Here is a 26,288-nt window from a genome sequence, read left to right on the forward strand (position 1 = left end):
CTCATAAAGCAGTACGTAATTATAACCATTCTACAACATAATTATATATATTTTAAACTCTATTGTTCACTCAGTACATGAGCCAATTACATGCCACTTTCCCACAGAAAGATAAAGTTTAGGGTCAAAGGTGAAGAAACCGGTTTACTGTATCGTTTCCCATCATGCCTCTGGGTTAGCGAGCATCGTGTGCAGTGAAATCCCACACCAGCTGCTAAAAGTAGCAGCTGGTGTGGGATACCCACGAAGCCTGAGAACGTCCGTCTGCACGGCGGTGTGGAGTAGCTGCACGAGCGGATCTACAAGAACACAAACACAACAGGACGCACGTAAACAGAGATGCTTCTCTACTCACACATGGGAAAAGCACCCTTATTAGAGTTTATTACTTCAGCTGAAAGTCCAAAGGGAATTAAGGAGTTCCTTATAAACCAGCACTGAAAAGTGTTTATTACAACTGGTTTGTTCTTATTATTCCGATCTGACCTGACGGAGGAGACCACTGGAGTTATTAGCCAGGCAGTTTTCCAAACCTTATCAGACCTTTATAGCAGTGAAGCTCAGACGTGACACAAGTTTAACACTCGTGTTTGAATTTTAAAGCTCTTTGTGACCGCGCGTGTTTTTTCACTCAATGCAAATTTTCCTCAAATCTGCATTGCACTGACGCCCTGTTTCATACTTTGGTTTGCTGTTTCCTCTGCTCACACTCGTGTGTTTAACCCTCTCAGGCTCAAAATGAGTTTTGATAAAAGGACGAACAACTGAGTCCTTCAGAGGAACTTCTGAGTTAAAAAATGCTCATGAAACACGTATGTGGAGTAACCAGGTAGGCAGGTTTTAACGTCGTAAATCTGCAACACCTGCCTCCAGAGGGTTGAACACACACTCACAGACACTGTCCTGCTCATTATCTCCCCGAGGGCGAGATATAAAGATGGATGATTTAATTGCACGTGTCTATGGCTGTCATATATTTTCATTTTCTCCTGACAGAGCGAAGACGGCAGGGCAAATTCCAGCCCCTCAGACGGCTGTTTGGGAAGAAAAAGAAAAGGGAAGCATGGAGAGGATTTAATGGAGAAGAGTTAAAAACTCGTTTTTCAACAGTAGAGGTGTGCGGCGGAGTCGTGTCTGACAATGAGGAGTCTCATAAAAATCTGAGGTGGGTGTGGAGACTTTCTAAATAAAGTTATAATTTTAAAAAGTGTTAAAACACGTTCATAACACTCAAAAGTTCTTCCTGTTTGTGAAGCAGAGGGTGAAGTGGTTTCCTAGGAGATGTGATGACGAGTTTTATTCTGCAGCTTGAACACAGCAGAAAGTCACGCTGTAACAGTGAAGTTACTCGTTTTTTTTGTTTGTTTGTTTTTTTTTGGGGGGGGGGGGGTGTAGGGAAGTGAATTCCATCGGATCTCGAGCTTTCTCCCACGACAGCATCTTTATTCCAGAAGATCCCCTGAAGAATCTGAGACTGGATCACAACATGTCCCAGGAAAACGTTTCAGATAAAGTCAGAAATCTGCAGGTGGGCCCATAAAAATGCTACACGTCCGTTTTATCTGGATGAATATATTTTAATGGTGTGTTTTTATCTGGTTGACTACACAGCGACAGATAGCACAAGGTATAAAGTTTGGCCAGAGGCCCTCTTCTCTTAGGAGGAGTGAGGGAGATGAGGGCAGCTCGGATGAGGAAGAGGTTCCCCGAAGTCCTCTGAAGGTCGTGGCTCAGGTAGAAGCTGAGCCACCAAGTGCAGAACCGAAGGTAAATCTCCAATTTGCTCATATAGTACTCTTTACATAAACAACGTTGTTGGAACCTTCACGGCTCATTGTGTTGGGTTAAAATAAGAAGTTAAAGAAAACATTCAGGTTGAACTTCAACATTTGAACCCTAATGGGCCCAGGAGGGCTCCACTACTGACAAAAACACAGAAATGTATTAAAATGGAATCGGGAAGCCGGTCTCTCTAAATTGTCCTTAGGTGTGAGTGTGTGTTGCCCCGCCTGCGTGCCTGCTGTTTGTCTGGAGACAGCTGGAGATAGGCACCAGGCACCAGCCCCCCCCAGGCCTGAATAAGCGGGTACAGAAAAAGGATGGCTGGCTGGAATTGGAAAGTGATGCCGAGTTCGTTGATATAAACTAGAATGGGACATTTGCAGGTCCCGTACTCGTACATGGACATCGTATCAGCCTAAAGATTAGAACTGTGCGTGCATCTTGACTTAAGACAATTAGGCTTTCAACAAAAATGGCGGCGCGTGTAGACGCAGCGACCTCACGCTCTCCTGAAAATGCGGCGTTTTGTTCGTCGAGTAAGTGTCTTACTGCAAGTATTTCTTGCCAGTCCACGTCGGAATATGTGTACCGTCGTCAGGCTCTCTTACACATTCGGAGAAGCAAGATTTGCCAAGTTTTGAACACTAACGTTGAGATGTTAAAGGAAATAGGACTTCTGCGACAGCCTGCTAGCTGGCCTGCTAGCTGGCCTAGCAACTCACAGGACTCGCCTGCTACCCCTCCCTGGGCAAGGAGACGTCGAAAGCGGTGCGCTAGGACAAGGAAGCAGGGCAAGCGCGGAGGTGTCCGAGTCAGGCTTGAGGCTAAGCCAACTCGCCCAGCCATACCGTCGCTCCTCTTGGCCAACGTACGATCTCTGGACAATAAAATGGACAACATACGACTTCTGAGATCAGCGAATCGCAGAGTAAGTGAGTGTTGTGTGCTAGTTTTCATTGGGACATGGCTTAATGACAACATTCCGGACTCGGCTATACAACTGGAGCAGCTAGCATGCTGCAGAGCCGACAGGGCCCTCGTAGACGGAGGCAAGACCCGAGATGGTGGGGTCTGTGTTTACATCCGTGACGAGTGGTGTCGTGATGCCAGTGTAGTACGCAAACACTGCTCATCACTGGCGGAGTTCATGATCGTGAAGTGTTGCCTCTTCTACTTGCCCAGGGAGGTAAGTTCGATCTTGTTGGTCGCTACTTATATACCTCCGTCTAGCAACAACAGCGATAGAAATGTGGCGCTGAACGAATTGCATCAGGCCATCAGTGAGCAACAAACAGCACACCCAGACGGTTTCATCATCCTCGCAGGAGACTTTAATCATGCTGATCTTAAAACTGTTCTCCCAAAGTTTCATCAGCATGAACATTTTCCAACAAGGGGAGATAACATATTGGACCTGGTCTACACACAGGAAAATGGAGCATACAAAGCCATTCCCCTCCCCATATCGGCACCTCTGATCACCTCACTGTTATGCTAATGCCAGCATACAGACAGAGAGTGAAGGTCGTCAAACCTGTTATGAAAGAGGCAAGAGTGTGGCCACAGGAGGCCACCTCTGCTGTTCAAGACTGCTTTGGGTCAACTGATTGGGACATATTCAAGGAAGCAGCTACCTACAATAACATCATAGACATCGAGAAGTACACAGATACGGTGAGCTCATACATCACCAAATGCATTGATGATGTAACACAAGTGAAAAGCATCACAACTCGAGCCAACTGGAAGCCATGGCTAACAGGAGATGTCCTCAGGCTGCTAAAGGCCAGAGACAAGGCCTTCAGAGCTGGGGATGAAATGGGCCTGAGAACAGCGAGAGCAAACCTGTCCCGCGGCATCAGGAAAGCGAAACAGGACTACACACACAAGATAACCTCCCACTTCAATGACAGCAAGGACGCACGAAGCCTATGGCAAGGCATCCAGGCTATTACAGACTACAAGCCTGCAGCGCGTAGCTGTGAGAGCGACACCACTCTGCTCAACAACCTGAACAGCTTCTTTGCACCATTTGAGACACAGAACAACACACGCCCACAGAAAACACCACCACCTCCACACGACCAGCCTCTGTGCCTGTCTGTTGCCAGCGTGAAGAGGACACTCATCACCATCAACGCCCGGAAAGCAGCGGGTCCGGACAACATCCCTGGTAGTGTGCTGAAAGACTGCGCAGAGGAGCTGAAGAATGTCTTCACAGACATCTTTAACACCTCCCTGAGGCAAGCCACGGTCCCATCATGTTCAGGGGCGGATTTAGCAATTTGGGGGCCCAAGGCGAACACAGACATGGGGCCCCTTACACTAAATTTTCGACAGTCTTACCTTTAACTGGATTTGTGAAACTCTCCCCTCTTCTGACACGAGTTAGTTTCCCTTTTTATTAGTCCTCCTCTTTTTTTCCTGTATTTCCCTCCCTTTGAGTGCTTTCAATATTTGCTCTGCTTTCTTTTTTCTGTCAGCGCTCCTGTACTTTAGCCTTAGTTATTTTTTTTTTCTATTTTCTATTTTGGTCTGTTTTCCTCCCTTTAAACATTTTCCATTGTCTTTTCTTTCTGTTTCCTTTTGATGTTTACATCGAAAAACGACGTCACTTTCAGATGTGAAGCTAAAAGCTTTTATGAAGCACGCTGCTTCTTTCTCTTATTGGAGCCACTAGGATAACTCCATTTCATGCTTAATGGTTTGACTATCGCTTTGAGTTTGTTACGAATGCTCCCGCCTCTCTTCTTATTCTTATTTGTGGTCTTATGGCACTTGGCAAACAACAATTTGGTGCATTACCGCCACCAACTGGACTGGAGTGGAATGACTACCAATCACTTCCTGTTTGTGCATCGCAGTCTTAATAACCCTCTTATGACCATAACAGGGCCGCCTGGTTTTTTTTATCTTATGGCTGTAAAATTGTAATAAAAAGTGCAAAGTGTGTGTAACTCTTCTCCTTTTTTCAGAACAACCTCAGCTTTCAGTGTATGGTTTGTATTTCCAAACCACTTCAACATTTCACGAAAAGAAACGTGAAGCCACTTCTCCTCCAGCTTCACTGGCTGCCAGTCAACTTCAGGGTTCATTTCAAGATCCTGGTTCTGGTCAATAGGGCCTTACATGGACAAGCACCATCTTACATTGGTGATCTTCTTAGTCCCTACACCCCCAGCAGGCCCCTGAGGTCCAGTGATCAAAGCCTACTGGTTGTGCAGCACCAGGCTAAAGGTCAAAGGTGACAGATCATCTGCTGCTGTGGCCCCCAGACTCTGGACCTCTCTCCCCCTGAGCCTGAGATCAGTGGACTCAGTGGTCTCCTTTAAAAAGCAGCTGAAGACTCACTTGTTCAAGCTGGCTTTTGTATGACCTTCTTCACCTCTCTCTCTTTATTCTGCTCTCCCCACCTATTCCACCTTCCTCAGGATCCACTGATTTCCCTCTTTCCTGTTCACTCTCTCTCTTTCTTTACATTTTTTCTTTTAAATCCCAATTGCCTATTTTTGCTCATTTTAAATATATTTTTAAACATTTTCTAAATGCTTTTTTATATTTATATTTTTATTTTTGTGAAGCGCCTCGTGATTTTTATCTTGAGGCGCTATAGAAATGATATTTTCTTCTTCTTCTTCTATTTAGAATTTATTTCTATTAAAGCCTTTAAAAATCAGCTTAAAAGTGAAAAAAAAAAAAAAAAACGGATTTGAATTTTTTACAGTTATTACTGAAAATGAACTTCAAAATTACTGGGCAAACAATTTAAACTTTGATCTGTAATGCATCTATTCTTAAAAAAGTTTGAACCTTGGTGTCTTGTAGCAGTTTTTAAGACTTTATTTTTGTAAACTTTCAGACGTTTTTATTTGATGTGGTAGACCTTGAAGCAGTTTCTCTCCAGCTGCAGGCAGAGTCCTGCACACCTCACACCGCCATGGGGTTCTGCTCTGGCACACCGTGTGCTGCTATACCAAAAACATTTGTTTTAGCAAAAATAATTATTTATGGTAAAAAGATAAATAATGCTGGAATGAAGCTGAATCTTACAATAAGCAAATAGTTGAGGGTTGTTCAAATAAAAAAATAAAAAATAAAGACTGAACAAACGTTCATATCCTGGTTCACCTGAGATCTGTACTTCTTCGTGGTCACTGTCTTCAGAAATAAGCCTTCTGGGACACCTAATAGATCGTGTTGATTTTCTCTGAGGCATTTCCATAATTTCATGCTGGTTTTTATGCTAATTAGCTTCCCCGTTCCGTTATCCGCTTTCACCGCGGCGCTGCGCTCCGTTTCAATCAGGCTGTACAGCAGGATTTCCCCTCGTAGCCATGGACGTAATTTTCACTTTAGAAGTGGGGGGGACATGGGGGGGGGGGGGTATCTTTACAGTATGTTCTTAAGGGAAACAGGCTTCAACAAAAACTGTTGTTTTCCACTTGGTCCTAGAGCTCAACCAGTGTCCATTTAATATAGCGTAATGTTGTTTTTAGATGGTAAAAAGTGTGCAGGGGTCAAAACTCGACTTTGGAAAAAGTGGGGGGGGGGGGACATGTCCCCCTTGTCCCCCCCCCCCCCCCCCCCCAAAAAATTACGTCCATGCTCGTAGCGATATTTTCCCTAACTCTGATTGCTTCATGCTATAGATCGTTGGAAAGCTGCTTTTATGTACTTTTAGGAACCGTTGGAATTTCCTGAATCTGATCAGCCATTCAAAAGTTATAAAACGGAGCATTTTGGATGACAAACTCAGCACGTCTCTGAATCTATGTTGTGATTCGTTGCGCTCAAGACAGGGAATCCCGGTGGCTACCGTAATGTATTGTATATGCACGGAAAGCCCCATTTTTAATCTTTTCAGCACTTTTGGAATTTTAATGATCTTGAACGGTTCAGGAATTATGGTAATGAGAAGTGTTCATGTCCAATCCCGTCTGCGGCCACAGGTTGGTAATAAGAATATTGTGGCATTAACAGAGGGGTGCTGGCGGTCAGGGCTAGGGGGCCCCCCAACACAAGGGGGCCCCAGGCGGCCGCCTACCTATGCCTAATGGTAAAACCGCCTCTGATCATGTTTCAAGACTGCCACCATCATACCTGTGCCAAAGAAACCATCCCCAGCTTGTTTCAATGACTACCGCCCCGTGGCACTGACACCCATTATTATGAAGTGCTTTGAACGACTAGTCATGTCACACATCAAATCCACCCGATCTCCCACTCTGGACCCATACCAGTTCGCATACAGAGCGAAACGATCCACAGAGGATGCAATCTGCTCTGCCCTCCACCCAGCCCTAACTCATCTGGACAAGAAAGACTCATATGTGAGAATGCTGTTCATAGACTTTAGCTCAGCATTCAACACCGTAATACCACAACAACTCATCTGTAAACTGGACAGACTGGGCCTCAGCACCTCCCTTTGCAACTGGCTGCTGGATTTCCTCAGCCAGAGGCCGCAAGTGGTGCGTGTGGGCCACAAGGTCTCAAACAGCATCACCCTGAGCACGGGGGCTCCACAAGGCTGTGTGCTCAGTCCTCTGCTCTTTACCCTGCTGACACATGACTGCACACCATCCTACAGCTCCAACCACCTTGTGAAGTTTGCGGACGACACAACGCTGGTGGGGCTCATCACCAAGGGCGATGAGCCCCACTACAGGAAAGAGGTTGAGCTCCTGACCACTTGGTGCAGAGACAACAACCTCCTGCTAAATGTTAGTAAGACCAAGGAGATCATTGTCAACTTCCAGAGAGGCCACACCAGCTACCCCCCATTGACCATCGACGGCGCTGCGGTGGAGAGGGTGAGCAGCACCAAGTTCCTGGGGGGTGCACATCAGGGAGGACCTCTCCTGGACCACCAACACAGCTTCACTGGCCAAGAAAGCACAACAGCACCTCTACTTCCTGCGCAAACTCAAGCGGGCAAGTGCTCCACCACCCATCCTGATCACATTCTACAGAGGAACTACTGAAAGCATCCTCTCCAGCTGTATCACTGTGTGGGGCGGTAGCTGCACTGACTACAACAGGAAAGCTCTACAGCGCATTGTGAGAACAGCTGAGAGGATAGTTGGTGCACCACTCCCCTCCCTGCCAGACATTCACACCACTCGCCTCACCCGCAAAGCCATCACAATTGTCAACGACGCCACCCACCCCGCACACTGTCTGTTCAGCCTCCTGCCCTCTGGAAAGAGATACAGAAGTCTCCGCTCCCGCACTACCAGGCTCACCAACCGCTTCATCCACCAGGCTGTGAGACTGCTGAACTCTCTTCCCTCCCGGCTCCCAGCCAGCAGGATCACCAGTGTGACAGAAGTATAGGAAGACAGACTGGACTCTACACCCCCAACCCCCCATCCACGCACACTTTCCAACAAGGAAATACTCGTTGAACCAGGAACTGGGAAACATTCCTGATTGGAAACAACTACCTCTGCATTGTAATTGCACACACCTGCTGCTATATGTTTTTAGTATCTTTTTAGTGCTATTTACATTACATATATTACTATTACTGCGGCTATAGTCTTATGCTGCATTAAAACATAAACCCCTAACTACCACAACCTGGGACTACCTCAAGTAGACTAGCATACTACTTCCAGGGAACACTGTTGGAACACCTTATTTAATGTATTTGATTGTAGGTTAGGTCTCGTCTATCCTGTTATCTATTTAATATGACCTTATTGTTAGGGCTGTTTTTGTTGTGCATCTGCACTTCATGTTGTCAATGTCTACGCACGGGACAGTGTGAAACGTAATTTCAATTCCTTTGTATGACAAGCACATTTGAAGAAATTGACAAATAAAGTTTTCTATTTCTAGACTTCTATTGTTTCTTCATTTTAACCCCAATCTTCTGATCACAAACAGAGGTTGGAGGTGGTAGATGAGCAGCTCAGCAGTCACAGCTCGGTGTTGTGAAAACTTAGAAGATGAGACTTTTGAAGCTTGGTTGTAATTTTGGAGCAGTTAGTGAGAAAAAGTTTTTGGGACAACCAAAACACAAAATCATTTTCATGAGGTTAGAACCAATTTGTAAAAAATTTCTTGAACATTGAAGATAGAATCTTTCGGCTTTTGAGAATGCGATCGGGCGTTCCTCAGGTCTAAACACAAGTTCTGTTGTGGAAAAATCAGGTCCAAGGAGCGCATCCGTCTGGGCAGCACAGCACCCCGGTCAAGTCCCCGAGGTCCAAACGAGTTTCTCCACCAACTGGTACCATCGAGTCCATCAATCTAGATGCTGTCCCACAGACGGGCCCGTGCTTGGACAATACTGCTGCCAAGCACAAACTATCCGTTAAGCCCAAAAACCAAAGGGTTTCCCGCAAACACAGACACTTCACACAGGTGTGTAAACTTGTTTTGTAACATTTCTCACCTCCTGCTGTGTTTCAGAAATAAAAACAACTGCTTTTCCTCCTGCGTTCCCAGGACCTCCAGGAGGTGTCTATACCTGGAGTCGTCCAGGAAGGCATGGAGGCTGTAGGAGTCTTCTTAGATGACCAGCGCAGAGCATCTGTTGAGGATTACAGAGACAGCCTGAAGAAACAGAGACTTCATGAGGAGGAAAGACAGGAGGCTAGGAGGAGGAGAGAACTGGAGGAGCAGAGGCTCAGAGAGGAGGAAGAGGAGAGGAGGAAGAGAGCAGAAGAGCAGAGGCTGCGTGAACTTGAGGAAGAGAGGTGTCGTAGGCAACAGCAGGAGGAGCAGGAGAGGAGCATGAGAGAGGAGGCCGAGCAAAGGAGGAGGGAAGAGGAAGAAAAGAGGATCAGAGAAGAGAGGAGGAGGAGAGAGGAGGCTGAGAGAAGAATAAGGGAGGAGGAGGAAAGGCTGATCAGAGAAGAGGAAAGAAGGCAGAGAGAGGAGGAAGAACGAGTGAGAAAGGCAGAAGAGGAAAGGAAAATGCGAGAAAAAGAGGAGTGTCAACAGCGAGAGGAGGAAGAGAGGAGGCAACTGGAAGAGCAGAGAAGAAGGGAGGAAGAGGAAAGAAAGAGGCGAGAAGAGGAAGAAAGAAGGAAGCAAGAGGAGGCAAGAAGGCAAAAGGAACTTGAGACAGAAAAGAGGAGGAAGCAAAAGGAGGAGGAGGAGGAAAGGAAGAAAAAAGAAGAGGAGAAACTTAAGTTGCAGGAAATGGAGGAAAGGTTGGGGAAAAGGGAGCAGCAGAGGAGGACGTTAGACGAAGCTGAAGTGAGTTCTGATGAACAAGAGAGGAAGAGGAGAGCCGAGGAGCAGCGCTGGAAGGAGATGGAGGACAGACAGAGGCCTTTCTCCTTCAAAGTCTCCTCTGGAGAGAAACAGATTCTCTTCCAGAGGGTCAACCTGACTCCTGTTACACCAACACATAGCCACCAGAGCACTGCTGCTGCTGATCAAAGAGAAGGAGCCAAGGCCTCCTCCCCCGAAGGGCCAGACTCCCCCACTCTGCCAGCATCTCCGTATGTCCCTCATACCGCCATCTTGGTGACAGGCGCCCAGCTATGTGGGACAGCTGTCAATTTAGACCAGATCAAAGACACTGCATGTAAGTCCCTGCTGGGTTTGGGGGAGGACAAAAAGACCCAAGGGACAGTGTCAACAAAGGGCAAGACGTCTCCGGATCGCAAGTCTGGAAAAACCAGATCGCTCAACGAATCTGCCTTCTCTACAGACCAGTCCAGTGCAGCGGTGCTGGCAGAATGGGCGACCATCAGGTCAAAAATCTTCAAGGGGGTAGAGGATGGGAAGTATGATGAATATCCAGACCCCCCAAACAGGAATCCGCCTCAGACAGACAGTGAGGAACAACAGCCTCCGTTTGGTCACGCAAACCTCAGAAAGACCATGTCTGCTAGTGCCAAGTTCTCCATCACCCCCGCAAAAAAGAAGTTTGGAGATTCAAATAGGAACTCTGAGGTTTTTGGTTCAGACAAGAAAGATGAGGGAGAGGAAGATGCTCGATCTGATAGCCCCACCGCAGTCTCCCCAGCTCCCCCCACCAAACCTCAGAGCAGGACGAGTAAATCTGTCCGTATTCTAGAAAGAGGCTCAGAGGAGTGCATGTTTGCCAAAGACCTCCCGTCATTCCTGGTTCCAAGCCCAGGAGAAAGACCTGATGGGCTAGAGTTGAAGAGCCGGCTTCAGACCAAATCAGAGTCTGAGAGCAGAGAGGAGGGAGAGGGGCGAGGACTGGATGGCGAGGATAATTCCTCTCCTTTTGGCATAAAGCTGCGGAGGACCAACTACTCCCTGCGTTTTCACAGCGAACAGTCGGCAGAGAAAAGGAAGAAGCGCTACAGTGCTGGGGACAATTTTGAAGGAGTTCCTTCACCCCTCACCCCAATTGAACCAGACTCTGATGCCTCCTCAGTATTTTCTGACAAATCAAGTCCCACATCACCTCAGAACGAGGGGATGATTGGCAAGTACTTGCATGCCTCTGCCTCCCCCGCCATAACCAGGGGGAGGCAGAGTAAATCTACCGGCTCAGCTGCTCACAACGAAGGTGAGAAAGTGCTTACCAAACCACCCATCTACCGTAGACCACCAACGTCGCCCAAACCTTCTGGTGCAGTATCAACTCCTCCTCCATCTCCGTTACCTAAAGCAGCCCACGGCTTCCCCAGTGAAGATGCGATCCAAAGGACAGAGAGCCCAGATTCATTCATCCAGGAGCCGGCCAGCAGGAGCAAGGAACCATCAGCGGTGGCCCAGCTGCTCCGAAGCAGCCACAGCCAGGTCCAACTGGAAGATGAGCCAAAAGAGAGGAGATCCTTCTTCCCCTCTATTAACATCCCATGGAGAGAGAAGACAGACAGAAAAACGGAGCTCGTCAAGAGAGGTCAGTGTCTATTTGACCTCTCACCATGTTACTCATTTCCTGACCGGGGTAACCCAATGTGTGACTGATTGATCGTGCGCCCTGGCTACTTGGCCAAGGGGATGTCCCTTTGGCTGACTGGTTAGTGCGTGGGACTGTCACCTGGGAGTCTGGGGATCGGATCCCGCCCCGGCCCACATTTCCCCACCCTGCCACATTGAGCTACGTTGACAAAAAGTTGGGGCTTCAGCTCTGGAGAGCAGTCGAAAAACTAATTTTCCCGTGTGTGTCCTGCAGAGAAACCATCCCTACAGAGCAGACACTCACTGGACAGTGCAAGGGCTCAGGAGAAGGAGGCCGGGCCCTTATGGATCACACTGGCTCTGCAGAAGCAGAAAGGGTTCAGGGAGCAACAGCAGAACCGTGAGGATCGTCGAAGCCAAAGAGAGGTCAAACTGGCAGAAAAGCAAGCTAGAGAGAGAGACAGTGTATGTTCCACATCCCTACTTTTCCTCTGTCTCATCCTCCTCCTGACATACGTTCCTTTCCTCTGAAATAATCTCAGCTCTCTTCTGCAGGTAGCGCTGGTGAGTCCCACGGAGTGCAAAGGAAGTCCGTCCTCCAAACCCCAGACACCAGAGGAACACAAGAGGCCCGACAGCCTCCTGGGGCGGCTTGATCGTCGAGATCCCCTGAAAAAGGCCAACACTTTACCGAGCTCTGTCACTGGTAGGAACCTGCAGTTACAACCCACCGCTACACTAATCAATCATCTCTGATAAAGGCTTAATGTCATTTCAAGGATGTCTTGTACATGTCCTCTCAGCTGTTTTTATAGTACAAAGATTTGAAGTTACTCTTTCTTGAAATAATGTGCAATTTATCTTCCTTTGTAATCTCAGTTGAGATCTCGGATGTAACACCATCTCCGCCCGCTGTCAAGGACGTGTCAAAGCGCTTCCCCTCCAGCGACGCTCCCCAGGTGTCCACGGAGCCCGCCTGGCTGGCGCTGGCCAAACGAAAGGCCAAAGCCTGGAGTGACTGTCCCCAGATCATCAAATAACACCTCTACCCAAGCTTCACGGTCTGCATGGAGACCGCGCACTGCCCACAGACACCGAGCACCCAGAGTCAAGAGTCGATGTCACTCACCCCACCCCAACAAAAGAAGGAAGAAAACACCACATCTTCCAATACAAGAACTCCTGATTGGTCCCCTCCACACACTGGCTGCTGAAGTGTGCTTCACATTCAAATACTCCCAATACAATCACACAGATACATGTAAACAAGTTTTGAGCGCATGCACATATTGGATACAAACACACTAAGTGTGTGTTCTCTTGAATGCAAAGTCCTCAGCAGCCAATCACAGCCATGGCTGACCACTAGTAGCCAACTTTTCTTTCTTTTTTCTATATTGGAGCCAACTGTATCACCATGGTTGTAAATACATCACTTGCTCGACTCAACACGTCTTTATTAAAGAGGTGACGGACAGCCGTGTTTGGTCAGCAGAAGGTCTCTGTCTGAATCGTGCTTCAAGGGCTACCAGTTAAAAACGTAACTCAGCAAGAGCGTTCCTCTGGTGGAAGTGTTGCAGGCTCCGCCCTTCAGTATGTACAGCTGCAGATTTCTCTACACTCACACTATACTTGTGTCTTTTATCTGAGCCTTGTCATGTAAAATGTTTGTTTCTTTAAAAAAATCAGACTGGAAGCCTTAGCTCGACGATTCTCACTGTGTCCGTGATGACTGTGATCGCTGCTCATTGGTGACATCAGTCCAGACCAACGAGGACCACTCAGCATCCCCACAGCCACCTGGACTCTGCTTTGGCGTGGAGACAGAGTCTCCTAGCGTGTTGTGTTAGTAGGCTCATGCCATCACACAGTGTCAGTACATGAAAAAAGAGTTTAAATCCTCCTTCCTGTCCCACTCTTATTGATCTGTAAGTATTTAGTGTGGGACGGAGGCGTTACCGGAGCTTTGCTCGGAGAGAGGCGGAGTCACTTTGTCGTTTTCTTTCTAACTTTGGTCGTGCACAACAGTGTCGTGTACACAGTGTTATGTGTAACAAGAAATGTTTGGTATCATTTGCACTTTTTTCGTCCCACTTAGAGATATTCATGAGAAGGTTCTTCACAGAAACAAAATGTTCTGAATAATGTAAAATAAAAGCTGATGTCTGAACCAAAAGGACATACATAGTCCTCATTAAGAACTGCACCCTCAAAGCAGCGATCCGGACATTTCCACCTTTCAGGAATCGTGTGTGATTTTCTGTAAAGTCGGGCTAGTTTATCCTTCTCCGTCTGTGTCAGTGCAGACACACCACGCCATTATTCGTCGTCACAAGGGCTCTCCAACAGGCTTGCAAGGATGGATGGAGGTGAGCCCACTTTTCTAACTATCCGTCAAAAGCGACAGACCCCACAAGCCTGTGATTGGTCAGGATGCCACTTCCTTTGTCTTGGTCAACAGCACCGTCATTCCCCTTCCAAAACAATAAAACAAGAGCCGAACATGTCTAGCAACACATGGAGCAGATTTAAGAGCGTCTCACGGTGAAAGTCTGACGATATAAACGTACGTACACCTGTGACTGAAGGAGTACAAACATACGCAGCAAACGTTTCATCAGGAATTATAGGAAACGTGACTGATGGAGAAGGTTAGGACAAACACATGAACACTCTACATGACTGCAGTGATGGCAGATACTCCCAGAAAGGGCTGCGCTCTGTGCTGTCCTGGCAGAGAACCGATACACAACACAGACGGAGAAGTACAAATGGAAAACATCTCCGTCAATACGTGCGTGCAAACATGCTGACGAAGAAGTTTAAACTAGTCTGTTCTGTGATATAATGTAGGCAATACATCAATTGTTTTTGCTAAGTCTGCCCATAGGTCGTGTACAGCCCCATGCAATGTTACTGCCGCTCATCATTAGCCAATAGCGTTCAACATCCTCTTACGTAGACGTCAGTAGCAGAGCACGTACGAGCGCTTGCAGAAGTACCTAGACGGATGCAGTTGGCAACATTTCTTCTGGACAAGTCTTTAATATATATGTATACATGTATACGTACGTATACATGTATACATATATATATGTACGTATACATATATATATATATATGTATACGTACGTATACATATATATATATATATATATGTATGTATACATGTATACGTACATATATATATATATATATGTATCTATACATATATATATACGTATATATATGTATACATACGTGTACATGTATACATATATATATGTACGTATACATGTATACGTACATATATATATATATATATATATATATATATATGTATGTACCTATACATATATACATACGTATATATATATGTATACGTACATATATATATGTATACATGTATACGTACGTATACATGTATACATATATATATGTACGTATACATATATATATATATATGTATATGTACGTATACATATATATATATATATATATGTATGTATACATGTATACGTACATATATATATATATATATGTACCTATACATATATATATACGTATATATATGTATACATACGTGTACATGTATACATATATATATGTACGTATACATGTATACGTACATATATATATATATATATATATATATATATATATATGTATGTACCTATACATATACGTATATATATATGTATACGTACGTATACATATATACATACGTATACATGTACACGTATGTATACATATATATATATATATATATATATATACGTATGTATATATGTATACGTACGTATATATATACGTACGTATACATATATATATATATATATATATACGTATGTATATATGTATACGTACATATATATATGTATACGTACATATATATATGTATATGTACGTATACATATATATATACGTATGTATATATGTATACGTACGTATATATATATATATATGTACGTATACATATATACGTACGTATACATGTATACGTACGTATATATGTATACGTACATATATATATATATGTACGTATACATGTATACATATATATATGTACGTATACATGTATACGTACATATATATATATATATATATATATATATGTACCTATACATATATATATACGCATATATATATGTATACGTACGTATACATGTACACGTATGTATACATATATATATATATATATATATATATATATACGTATGTATATATGTATACGTACGTATATATATATACGTACGTATACATATATATATACGTATGTATATATGTATACGTACATATATATATGTATACGTACATATATATATGTATACGTACATATATATATATGTATATGTACTTATACATATACATATACGTATGTATATATGTATACGTACGTATATATATATATATATATATGTACGTATACATATATACGTACGTATATATGTATACGTACATATATATATATATATATGTACGTATACATATATACGTACGTATACATGTACACAAATGTATATATGAAGAAAAAGAAGAGACAGCATGATGTGAGGATAATAATTGTAGAACAATGTGTTCTAGCTGTTGTCCAGCTACAGGCGCACGTTTTAAAAACGAGAGTTGTTGCTTTCGCCTGTAATCAGAAATAGAAAGGGGGGCTTATGGTGCAATGCATTTTTCTGCCTCTAGATGGCGACCTATGGGAAAAAGAACTCGAGTTCTACTTTAGATTTCAGATTTATTGACCAAGTAAAAACTACATTTACAATGAATTTGTCTTCGGTAGATGTTCGCTCTCTAAAACAGACAACAACCACAATAAATGAGAATAAAATACCTAAAAACACATAAGAACATGTATACCCACACACATGTTCATTTACACACACACATATATACATATATACATACACACACACACACACACGACTTTAAAGAGACAACGTGTTGTTTGTACTGTTGATCTCTGGAAATATCATTTGAAATGTTGTTGAAAGTGAACTAAATGACGTCCAGTTGTTGTAAAATATTGGCGGCTTTGTAAAAAATAAAAATAGGATCCAAAACACATGAGAGTGGGTCGAAGTCTCTGGGCGCCCGTGAGGACAAAACACGTGTACGCATTTATAACAAACGGTTACAAAACACTCCCCATTCATAAATGTTGTTTTACACATGTACCTCTTCCGTCGTTGCCGGGGATGAAGGGGAGTCTGATGTGCTTGTTGTTTTGCTGGAGGTTGTTCTCCCAGGGATTTTTGACCCTCATGGCCTTCCGTCAGTAAGGTCTTAAACACAAAAATACCACTTGCTTGCAATGATTTTGGTATGCACTGCCCCCTATCGCCAGGGAAAATACACACCATCACTGTACAGAAAGTTTTTTTTACATAAAAAATGCACACGAATGTTGAAACATACTAAACGTCTTTAGGTTCACTCTTTAAGTTTAAACCGTACACATAATCATTACGACACCCGATTACGAGGACGTTCCCCCACACCACCGGGGAGGAAAACACCTCCCCAGGTAGAGTGTGTGAAGTCACAATCTGCCCATCGCGTACATCCAAGATCCAAATTGTGCCGTCCGTGGAGGCCACGCCCACCAGAACCCCCTTTTGGCCTGCAGCAAAGCCATCAAACACACAAGGAGTGGAGTACACCTTTCCTGTGGTCTGAAAGGTCCAAACCAAAGACCCGTCTGCACAATTCAGACAGTATAGCCGGCCATCATGAGATCCACACAGAAGCGTCTGCTGTTCTGGTACAAAGCATGGTGAGGAGAAGACTGGCCCCTCTGTTAGGAACTGCCACAGCTGCAGAGGAAGAACACACGTAGTACAGTCCTGGTGATTCTTTTAGTTTTCAGATGACATATTTGAGTCCCGGTTTGGAAATGATCCAGTGTGGTTTTACTGAGCAGGAATCAAAACTCACACGTAGGAAATATTAAAAAATAAATGTAGAAAAGAGAACACGCCGATCAGTGGTTCTAATCCTAGTTTTTATACACTGGTGTTCAATAAAACCCAATCAACCCTCCAGGCCAGTGTTTTAGTGCTTTTGTCGCTCATATCTCCACAGACTACCTTGAAGTCCTTCTAATTTTAGTTTATGTTTAACAAACTGGTGAAAACAGAAAAAATGGTAATAAAAATGGGTTGGACACATTTCAAAAGAATAAAGTCAGAACCCAGTTTCTCACCAGTTCCCCGGTGTCTCTGAGACAGCAGATGCTTCCATCCACTGAGCCGATCACAACGTGTCCACAGAAGGAGTTTGGAGAAGAGAAGAACGGAGTGTCTCTACAGTAAGACCACACGACATGCCCACTGTCCTGGAAAAGACAAACAGGCTTTTTCTTTAGCGTCGAATGTCAAAGTGTACTCGGATTCTCCGATATCAGTTTAGACTCAGCGCTGCCACCATATTTCATCACTTCCTGGCTTTATGCTCCTTAAACAAGTCTCTCGCTCACCAGATCCAAACATAGCAGCTGTCCTCCCAGTGACGCCGCGTAGAGTCGTCTATGGGTCGCCAGGAGGTGTGGGGAGGAAAACACGGCGCCGCCACCGCAGTGATGCTTCCAAACACACAGCTGGAGCTGAAAACACACATTTATCTCCATCAGCGTTACACCTTCAGCGGATGATTGCGTGAGTCCAACACGCACCTGTGGGTTGAGTGCGTAGACGTGCCCATCGTGCGAGCCCACCACCACCAGCCCGCTGACAGGATCCACAGCAGGACTGCTCTTCACGGCGTTTCCTGTTTTAAACAGCCATCGGGTTTCTCCTGAGTCAGAGCACAAGAAGTACACGCCGCCGTCGTAACAACCTGTAAAAAACACATTCACATCACGATCGTCCAAAAGACAGGCGAGACGCCGTGATGATCCGAGAACAAACCCACGACAACGAGGGAACCACAACGTGACACAGCGGCCGAGGCTTCGATTCTGTCCCCGAGAACCCGTTCCCACAGAAGGTTCCCGCTGACCAGGTCCAGCGCCTGCACCCTGTGGGAGTGGGAGCCAATCAGGACCGCTGCTTTGGGCACATCAGACCTCTGACTGTCTCGTAATACAATCACTGGAGAGGCATCCACACATCTGCCGGTGTCTGAGGACCAGCTCAGACTTAGGCTCATGTTGGCTGATCTGCTCAGATCCTTCCCTCCAAACACCTGCAGGGTTTCTGTCCTGTCAGCTTTCCTGGTGTTCACCTCCATCACCTCACTGGCTCTTCTTACAACTTTAAAACCCGGTTTCTCCTCCTCCTCCAGCTCAGTCGATTTGTGTGCCCTCTTTCCAATAATTCCAGTGGGAGGACTAGCAGGACGCTTTTTGGATTTGGCGATGGATGTGGAGCTCTCCTCTGGTGGCACCAGCCGTGTTAGATGATGCAGCACATCTGAGAAGGTCCCATCAAGGATAATCTCCAGAAGGTTTGAGGAGGACACGCCCATGGAGGAGAGGATGTCCTCACAGAGGTGCAGCGCCTTCAGGGAATCTCCTCCAGCAAACAAGAAGTTGGACTGCTCATCGATGCTCACATCTCCAGGGAGACCTAATGCTTCCTGATGGTAGAAGATACTTTAAAATGTTACGTTTGAGCAGATGTTGTACTTAAAGAGTGCCATCAGAAGGGGGAATACCTGCCACCCAGTCAGAAGAGTTTCCTTTAGGTCACCTGCCTGTGAGAACCTTAAGCCTCTCTGTCTGCTGTATGTTCTCATCAGAGCCTCCATGTCCACTTTACCTGTGAAACCAGAATGATGACATGAAGTACCAAAGACCTAAGAGTTGTCAGCACGGGACGCCTCTCTGACGCTCACCGTGAGGAGTCAGACTTAACTCCGGGACGAGCACCAGTGCGTCGGGAACACTGTGAGAAGGCAGCAGCAGAGACAGCTGCTTCAGGATGAGGCTCGTCACGTCTGCATCTGGCTGAGCAGAACCAGACGGAAAGGCGGAAGCTGCCATCTGGTCCCCAGCAGCAGAGCTGACGACGAAGGCCAGAAGTCTGAGGCCTTCATAGAGCCCCACAGCGCACGCCTGCACCTGAGGCAGACTCAGGATCAGCTAGAGGACAACAGAACGACAAAGTCAGAACACAAAAGTGATTCTGTCCCACAGACCCAGCGTGGATCCAGAAATACAACATTGAATTATCACCACTGACGGATTGACATCACAAAATGTTAATTACAGTCACATTTTTATAAACATCTAAATAAAATGACTCACTTGCTGCAAGCTGTCCAAGTTGAGCCGTTTTCCATTACGTTTAATTATCCTGTCCCTGCGTCCCAGGTAGTACAGCTGGTTGTCTTTAACAGTCACCCAGTCTCCGGTCGCTCTCTTGGTCCCAGGGACAGCTGTGTCTTCGCCGTCCAGCAGACATACCCTGTCCTCTCCACCTGGACACAGAATAATCCGACTTTAAAAGGAGTGCTGCTTATTTGTGGATTACAGCTGCAGATCTTTCCCACCTATGAACACCTGCCCTTCGCCCTCTGAGACGATACAGCCATGTTCGTCCCTCACCTCCACGACTGTTTCCATCAGAGGGGCTCCAAGTGGCACCGAGGACGGCCTGTGACGTGTCAAGCGTGATTAAAAATTGACAAGCAGACAGGATCAACACTTTCAAACACTCACGGGTTAATGGACAGCAGCAGAGACTCTGGGATTTTGTAACAGCAGGCCCAGCAGGAGACTTCGGTGACGCCGTAGATGTTGTAGATGCAGGTTTTGTTGTCCTCGTGTCTCCAGCTGCTCAGCAGAGCAGGCGGAGGGCAGGCCTCGCCACCAAGAGCTAACACCCGCACGGAGGAGCTGGAAGACAACACGTCCTGTTGCAGGATGCGAGGACCAAAACGCATCAGCAGAGTGGGAGTGACCTGAAGAAACAAGACCCCTAAATGATTACAGAGGCAAGCCCACTAATGGGTTCTGATGAATCCACGGCCACGTGCCTGGAGGACGGTTGTTCTGTGATCTTTGAACAACAGCCGAGCAAGTCGATTGGGCATTTTTTTCATCACCATAGGGACAATGAGGAGCTGAGCTCCTGATGATAAGGCCAGGAAAATATCCACCACAGAGGGATCAAAGGTCAAAGGTGAGGCAAGAAAAAAAACATCGCCTGCACTTATCTGGAACAAAGATCTGAGCAGAGAGAAAATATGAACTTTTGCACAATAGAGAGCAAACGAAGCTTTTTAACAGAACCCACAGAACCTTACTGACCTCAGACCCACTATATTAGGAAGAATACATTTGTGTGGGACCCTCACAGTCTTGGGAGCACCAGTTGTTCCAGATGTGTGGAGCACATATGCTAAACCCTTGTATCCTGGTACGTCTACTGTCTGAGCTCTGACTTGATCGGTTCCTTTAGCAACTGGACGCGACTCAATTTGCATCAAAGTCACTCTGAACTTTGGCAGCTCCACACAGATCTCCATAGTTATGTATTCCATGAGAGATGCCTGGAATTGCTTGAAAGTAAATTAAAAGTACACAAAGATAAATATTTTAAAAGCTGAGAACAGCATTATAAGAAAAACATAAAAAACGCGGCACTGTGCTGATTTATAGAGATGTATGATAGTAACGGACAGCAGGGGGAAGTAGCGTCCCAGAATAAACATTTTAACCCCAAAAAAGTAAATTTTTGATGTACATTTGTGTTTAAACTGATTCAAACGTGGATTTAACACTACTGGCACAAATTGCATTTGGAAATTTAAACATATCTGATGGTTAAAACATCTAGTCTACCTGCACGAGGCCATTTGTTACTGCGCAGTATTTGATGCCACATTGACTCATGACTTTGGCAGCAACGAATCCAGGGGCCTCAGGGTCCAAGGGGACATAGGCTGCATCACTCTGCAGGATCCTAACCAACAAACATCACAATTAATTGATGCTGAAATTATCCCATTCAAGCACCAGGTCCTAATTGACAAGTACTGCATTATATATATGTGTGTGTGTGTGTGTGTGTGGGGGGGGGGGGGGGGGGGGGTCTTTTCACTTTAACTACAAGCTTTAGATCTGATACCAAGCATTTGGGTTAAACAATATTGAAATTTGTAAACAAACACCTGCATGGTGCAAACTGACCCCAGAATCCAGACAGGCACGAGCAGATCATCACTGCAGTACAAACCGATGAGACTGCTTGGAGAACAGTATTTTACTAAAACACGAGAGAGTTCCTCGGAAAGTTGAATCAGATCTCTGTATAACAACGACACCGATCCATCGGAAGCCCCCGAACCGCCACTAAACGTCACCGCCGTCCTGTCAGCGTGCAGAGAGGCGGCGGCGAGCACAAGCCCATAAAGCGTCCGAGAAGCCATGCTGGTGAGGGCACGGACCGCACGGTCACTCTCTTCCCGTGAAGCTGCTGGTCGACAGCGCTGAAACTGTTATTCAATCAAATTCTTCTCAGTTTGTTATTGTGGTATTGGTGTTGTGTTTTAATGCCGCGTTTGTCGACTAAAGATGACGTGACAGTTAAAAGTGACGTTATGGTGTAGCATTTAATGTTTTCTTATCAGCAATGGAACACCAACACTTGAAGCTTTGATCGTTTTATTTGAGGCTTAAAAATATAAACAAACGCAATTTTGGTTGAAATAATAATTTTACTTAACCACAGCTTACTTTAATAATGTTTCGTCTTTTGCATTTTGATCACAAGAATATTTGTTTATTTAAAAGTCATTTTAAACCTGTAGCTTACGAGTATGTTTGAACGCATCGCCAGTCTGCTGTCCAATCACATCAGTCGTTTCTAACGGAAAACAACTCAAACTAAAAGCGCCCTTCTTGATTACCGTCCTACAACTCCCTCCCCCGCTAACAATAATCTTCGGAAAACGCATTTTTAACACACAACATGGCTGATCACACGAATACCAACTTACGGGAAAATAGCCTCAAATTTAAAAGAACATTGGATCGTATTGCAGAAAAGGTTTGATAACGCTAGCCATGAAATTAGCTTGTGTTAGCTTAACTTGACTGAATGTTTGTGCACATTTTAAGTAGTTTGTTGACATCTGATTATCGGTTCACAGTATTCAAAACTCAAGTATCAAGACGGAGGGATAGAAGTGGACCTCGACAACATAAAGTGGAACGGTAGGTAAACTGAAAAGATTAAAAAAGTTACGGTTCTGTTCAGCAAAACAGCTAATGGATGCGTTGTGTGTGAGTGAACGTAACTGAAAGTAAATCAGATGAATTAAAATCATTTTTAAACAACAGCAGATACCGTGCTTAAATGAGTTTTGGTCAAGCATTAAATAAAATATAATGGGTTTACTAGTTTTTGTGCGTTTACTTGCGTGGATGTTTAGAAGAAGAAGAATAATTTCTTCTTCTAGAGTGCCACCTACCGGTAATGTAGAGCCTCTGCATGCTCGTGGTTAATTTTGGGTTAATTTATTATGAACAAGTAAATATTTGCTGACAATTTACTCATTTTTTTAAAAGTTGATTCGTATTTTAGATGTTTAATATTTTTTAAATTAAATATTTACATAATTACAACATTTCTTTTTGTAAATTGCCTTATCTGCATAAATATGGTAAAAGAAAATAAGTGTAATTTAAAATACTTCTGCTTTCAGGGTCTTTTCCCCGTTGCGTTTGGAGAATATGAATTATAGAACTCCAAAGTGTTAATTTCAACACTAGCTCGTGTGGCAGAGATGTGTAAATGTGAGACATTAATCAAAACACAAATAAATTACCTGTTTGAAAAGTTGCTTTTTATTTCACTGTAAAGACAACGTTTTACAAAAGGCTCATATTTTATATAAACAAAACTTGAACACAGTGGTTGAGACTTGAAAATAATGATTATCTTGTTAGTGTTTAGTCAGTGGAAATTATAAGCACTGCCCTAATTTTTACTGTAGGACTGTAATAGATGTTTCTGCTTAAATGTGTACGAATAGACAAAAAAAATGTTATTCTGTCTTCTTTTTTCATGTCAAAGCGCTTGATCACTACATGGATATCTCCAAACAAAAGCTGAAGGATCTAGAATCAAAGGTTTGTGCTGCTTGAGAATGTTTAAACCACGAACACTGTTCACATTAAATCAGCTCGTGTTTTCTCTTCAGAGCCGGTCCGATTGGAATGAGGAGTCATCAATCCGTAAGCATTCATAAAATAAAAATGTAATACAGAATTTATGTTGCAAGTTCTGGTTAAATAATTTTTAATCATTAATTAACAGGACAGGATGTCACAGGAACCTCTCAGGTGATATTGCTGTAATAATCTGACATTTCTGCCGTAAACATCTTTTCATAATTAATTTTTAAATGTCCTCATCAGTTGGACCTTACATGTGATGATAGTAGAGCCGATGAGACTTGCATCTCTACCAGAGAACTTGCAGCTGAGGACAGCAGTGGGAACCCAACAGAACTTGGTATTTCTGCCACTGAAGCGACCGACTGCTGCAAATTTAATGTACAAAAAATCTGAATTGATCTCTTTCATGTATGCTATAGAAGAGGTGAGCCTGCTGGATGATAGTCGCAGATCCTCATATGAGAACGAGCTCCTGCCAGAAGACCAGGATGAAGAGCTACAAATGTCTCTAAACAGTCACGGCAGCTCCCTGGTGGAGCTCTACCCGAGCATGGTTAGTCGGATCGAGAGAGCCTGGCACCGGCAGCATGTCTCTGATGCTGCCAGCTTGGTGCTGAAGAGGTATCGCAAATTTCGACAGCAGCCAAAAAGAAGCGGCCTCAACAGTACATTTGACGTTACACCGAGACACTCCAACAAAAGCCCCAAAACGTTCTCTAACAAGAACTCCCGCAGCTCAGCGAAAAGAACCAGTCCCGAAACGAGTTCTCGGTGTGTCCAGCAGACCACCATCCTCGGTCCCCATGAGGAGCAGCTGCAGCAGCAGCGGTCTCTGGGTAAAAACAGAGCCTTACTGAGAAGAGCGATGCCCCATAATGTCCGTGTGATGGACTTATCTGACAATGCTAAACCCAGAGAGATCTCTCGTAACAACACCTTTTTTGTTGGTGAGCTGTCCCCACATAAACAATCCCCACTGGTAGAACGAGTCTCTAACAAAACTGCCAGTTCATCACCTTCTTACGTCACTGTTAGGGACTCGCCATTCAGGGAGACGCGGCCTTTTCTTCCTTCACACTCAGCAGAATCTCTCACATGTGCAAAAGAAACTCCAGCTCTGAAGGAGAGACCTGACACCTACGGCTCTCCAGTCAGACAGAGTCCCTTCAAGGCACGACTGATGAGCACCTTGAGTAGTTCACCTAGTGCATTTTCAAGAAGTCCCAAAGAACATTCATTGGATTGCAGTTTCAAAGAGTCTGTGAAGTCGAGATCAGAGTCGGCGTCTCTGCCCTCCACTCCCAGCAGGCCCCAGGTGCAACTCTGGGTGCCTCGCACCCAAAGCTCCCAGTGTCCCCCCCAGCCCCAGCTCCTCTCACCACAGCCGGCCCGAAGAGCAGACACTCTGCACAGGCTCAAGCGCCACCTCTCCTTTGACTCCGTCCCACGCAACATCTCACCCAAGAAAGTGGATGAAGATTTTGTGAAACTTTACCACAGGCTTGTGTGCCAGAGCACGTCTGCGTTCTTCAACAGCCTCCCCTGTCGTCTCTGTGGTAGAAATTCAGAAAGCAGCAGAGGTCTTTCTTCATCTCTGGAGGCTCTCGCCCTGTCGCCCCACCGCTCTGTCCTGTGGAAGCGTCACAGGGTGCTGAGGGATGACAGCTACCCTCAGTCCAAACGCCTCAGGGATGAGTGCTACACATACTCTCCAGGGTCCAAACGCCACAGGCAAGAGAGGCTGAGACGCCGTCTTTCCCTATCTGAGTTGGAGCTCCCTCAAGGTGCTGTTTCTTTCAGCCCCAGTAAACGCAGAGCTCAGCAACCTGCAGGTACATCAGAAGGCCTGGATGAGTCGGGGCGTGGGTAAGCCTTTTTAAAAACCAATCCTTTTTAAATTTTGCTCATCGTGTGAAGTGCCTTGTTTTCATTTTTCAGGAGATTCATGTGAGGACAATGGCCAAAGGCTACACCCCCAGGTGGTTAGGGCGAAGCTTTCTGCCGATTGTTGCAGGCCTGGGCACATGTGATGAATAACCTGTTTTTCCTCTTCACAAACAGGAGCTGGAAGTGAGCAGACACCCAAGAAGACAAGTCCACCACTGGTCTACGGGCTTAAATGACTAAAAGCACCAGCAGTATGACTTATAATAATCTTACAGCTTGTTGTAACTGCAGAGGGTGTACATGTGTATTGAAGACGATTTCAAAAGCTGGTTGTATGTTAATTGTTACATTTGTGTGTCTAAATGTTTTTGTTTGAGCTGTTTTCTATTATTCCAACATCTAACAGAGTTTTTCATTTCTAGTTGTAATTAAGTTTCAGGTTCAAAAGTTTTTATAGTTTCTCGCTGCTTCTGGTTCACTGTAAATTGTCCTTTATTATTATTGCTATAGAAAGGGAACACGATTATCAAACACTTAAAAATACAGCATGCTGGTTGATTTTGAGTAAACAAGTAAAATAAAGGTTTTTCCCCTACTTTTTGGTCTTGTGTGCGTTTGTCTAGGTCCATCTAATGCTCCTGACTGGAAATACCTCGACCACATG

At 44.9% G+C, this 26,288-nt stretch overlaps 3 protein-coding genes across 5 annotated transcripts in view; 2 read left to right on the plus strand and 1 right to left on the minus strand.

Moving 5' to 3' along the window:
- The window catches only part of cracd (capping protein inhibiting regulator of actin dynamics), a 43,346-nt gene extending 29,542 nt beyond the window's left edge, over positions 1-13,804 (plus strand). The window contains exons 2-9 of one of the 2 annotated variants that reach the window (XM_015971707.3): positions 997-1,165; positions 1,396-1,528; positions 1,612-1,767; positions 8,941-9,153; positions 9,238-11,623; positions 11,900-12,090; positions 12,181-12,331; positions 12,505-13,804. In XM_015971707.3, coding sequence (XP_015827193.2) covers positions 1,487-1,528; positions 1,612-1,767; positions 8,941-9,153; positions 9,238-11,623; positions 11,900-12,090; positions 12,181-12,331; positions 12,505-12,665 — 3,300 coding nt within the window. In that variant the 5' untranslated portion in view covers positions 997-1,165; positions 1,396-1,486 and the 3' untranslated portion in view covers positions 12,666-13,804. Of the gene's footprint in view, positions 1-996; positions 1,166-1,395; positions 1,529-1,611; positions 1,768-8,940; positions 9,154-9,201; positions 11,624-11,899; positions 12,091-12,180; positions 12,332-12,504 lie in introns of those variants that run through there. The other variant, XM_054730025.2, reaches the window with a different exon arrangement.
- A 2,527-nt stretch (positions 13,805-16,331) lies between these two features.
- aasdh (aminoadipate-semialdehyde dehydrogenase) lies at positions 16,332-22,148 on the minus strand. The gene is made up of 14 exons (XM_015971709.3): positions 21,746-22,148; positions 21,398-21,518; positions 20,864-21,114; positions 20,590-20,782; positions 20,273-20,514; positions 20,104-20,207; positions 19,859-20,031; positions 19,447-19,693; positions 19,267-19,370; positions 18,519-19,188; positions 18,284-18,447; positions 18,089-18,214; positions 17,816-17,947; positions 16,332-17,426 (listed from the first exon to the last, which is right to left on the minus strand). Exons 1-14 carry the CDS (start codon positions 21,982-21,984, stop codon positions 17,028-17,030), a joined length of 3,165 nt encoding a protein of 1,054 aa, XP_015827195.1. The 5' UTR covers positions 21,985-22,148; the 3' UTR covers positions 16,332-17,027.
- Positions 21,932-26,219, plus strand: si:dkeyp-117h8.4 (uncharacterized). Of its 2 annotated transcripts, none has more exons than XM_054730031.2 (9): positions 21,932-21,988; positions 22,708-22,771; positions 23,634-23,689; positions 23,761-23,794; positions 23,877-23,902; positions 23,978-24,074; positions 24,157-25,603; positions 25,676-25,716; positions 25,799-26,219. In XM_054730031.2, the coding sequence occupies exons 1-8, from the start codon at positions 21,983-21,985 to the stop codon at positions 25,686-25,688; spliced, it is 1,743 nt and encodes a 580-aa protein (XP_054586006.1). In that variant the 5' UTR covers positions 21,932-21,982; the 3' UTR covers positions 25,689-25,716; positions 25,799-26,219. The 2 variants fall into 2 exon arrangements, with proteins under 2 accessions (XP_054586006.1, XP_015827215.1); XM_015971729.3 differs by lacking the exon at positions 21,932-21,988 and adding an exon at positions 22,337-22,604.
- Positions 26,220-26,288: the final 69 nt, after the last annotated feature.

The sequence above is a fragment of the Nothobranchius furzeri genome, chromosome 8 (genome assembly GCF_043380555.1).
Source record: "Nothobranchius furzeri strain GRZ-AD chromosome 8, NfurGRZ-RIMD1, whole genome shotgun sequence".
NCBI lineage: Eukaryota > Metazoa > Chordata > Actinopteri > Cyprinodontiformes > Nothobranchiidae > Nothobranchius > Nothobranchius furzeri.

Bases quoted from the DNA above. Each gene is read 5' to 3' on its own strand.
- aasdh (XM_015971709.3), bottom strand. From the start codon at position 21,984: ATGGCTTCTCGGACGCTTTATGGGCTTGTGCTCGCCGCCGCCTCTCTG. The intron at 21,115-21,397 runs GTAGACTAGATG...TTTACTTTCAAG, and splicing joins TAACAAATGGCCTCGTGCAG to CAATTCCAGGCATCTCTCAT. The intron at 20,783-20,863 runs GTCAGTAAGGTT...CTCTCTGCTCAG, and splicing joins CCTAATATAGTGGGTCTGAG to ATCTTTGTTCCAGATAAGTG.
- si:dkeyp-117h8.4 (XM_015971729.3), top strand. From the start codon at position 22,527: ATGGCTGATCACACGAATACCAACTTACGGGAAAATAGCCTCAAATTT. The intron at 23,690-23,760 runs GTTTGTGCTGCT...TTTTCTCTTCAG, and splicing joins TGAAGGATCTAGAATCAAAG to AGCCGGTCCGATTGGAATGA. The intron at 23,903-23,977 runs GTGATATTGCTG...TGTCCTCATCAG, and splicing joins ATGTCACAGGAACCTCTCAG to TTGGACCTTACATGTGATGA.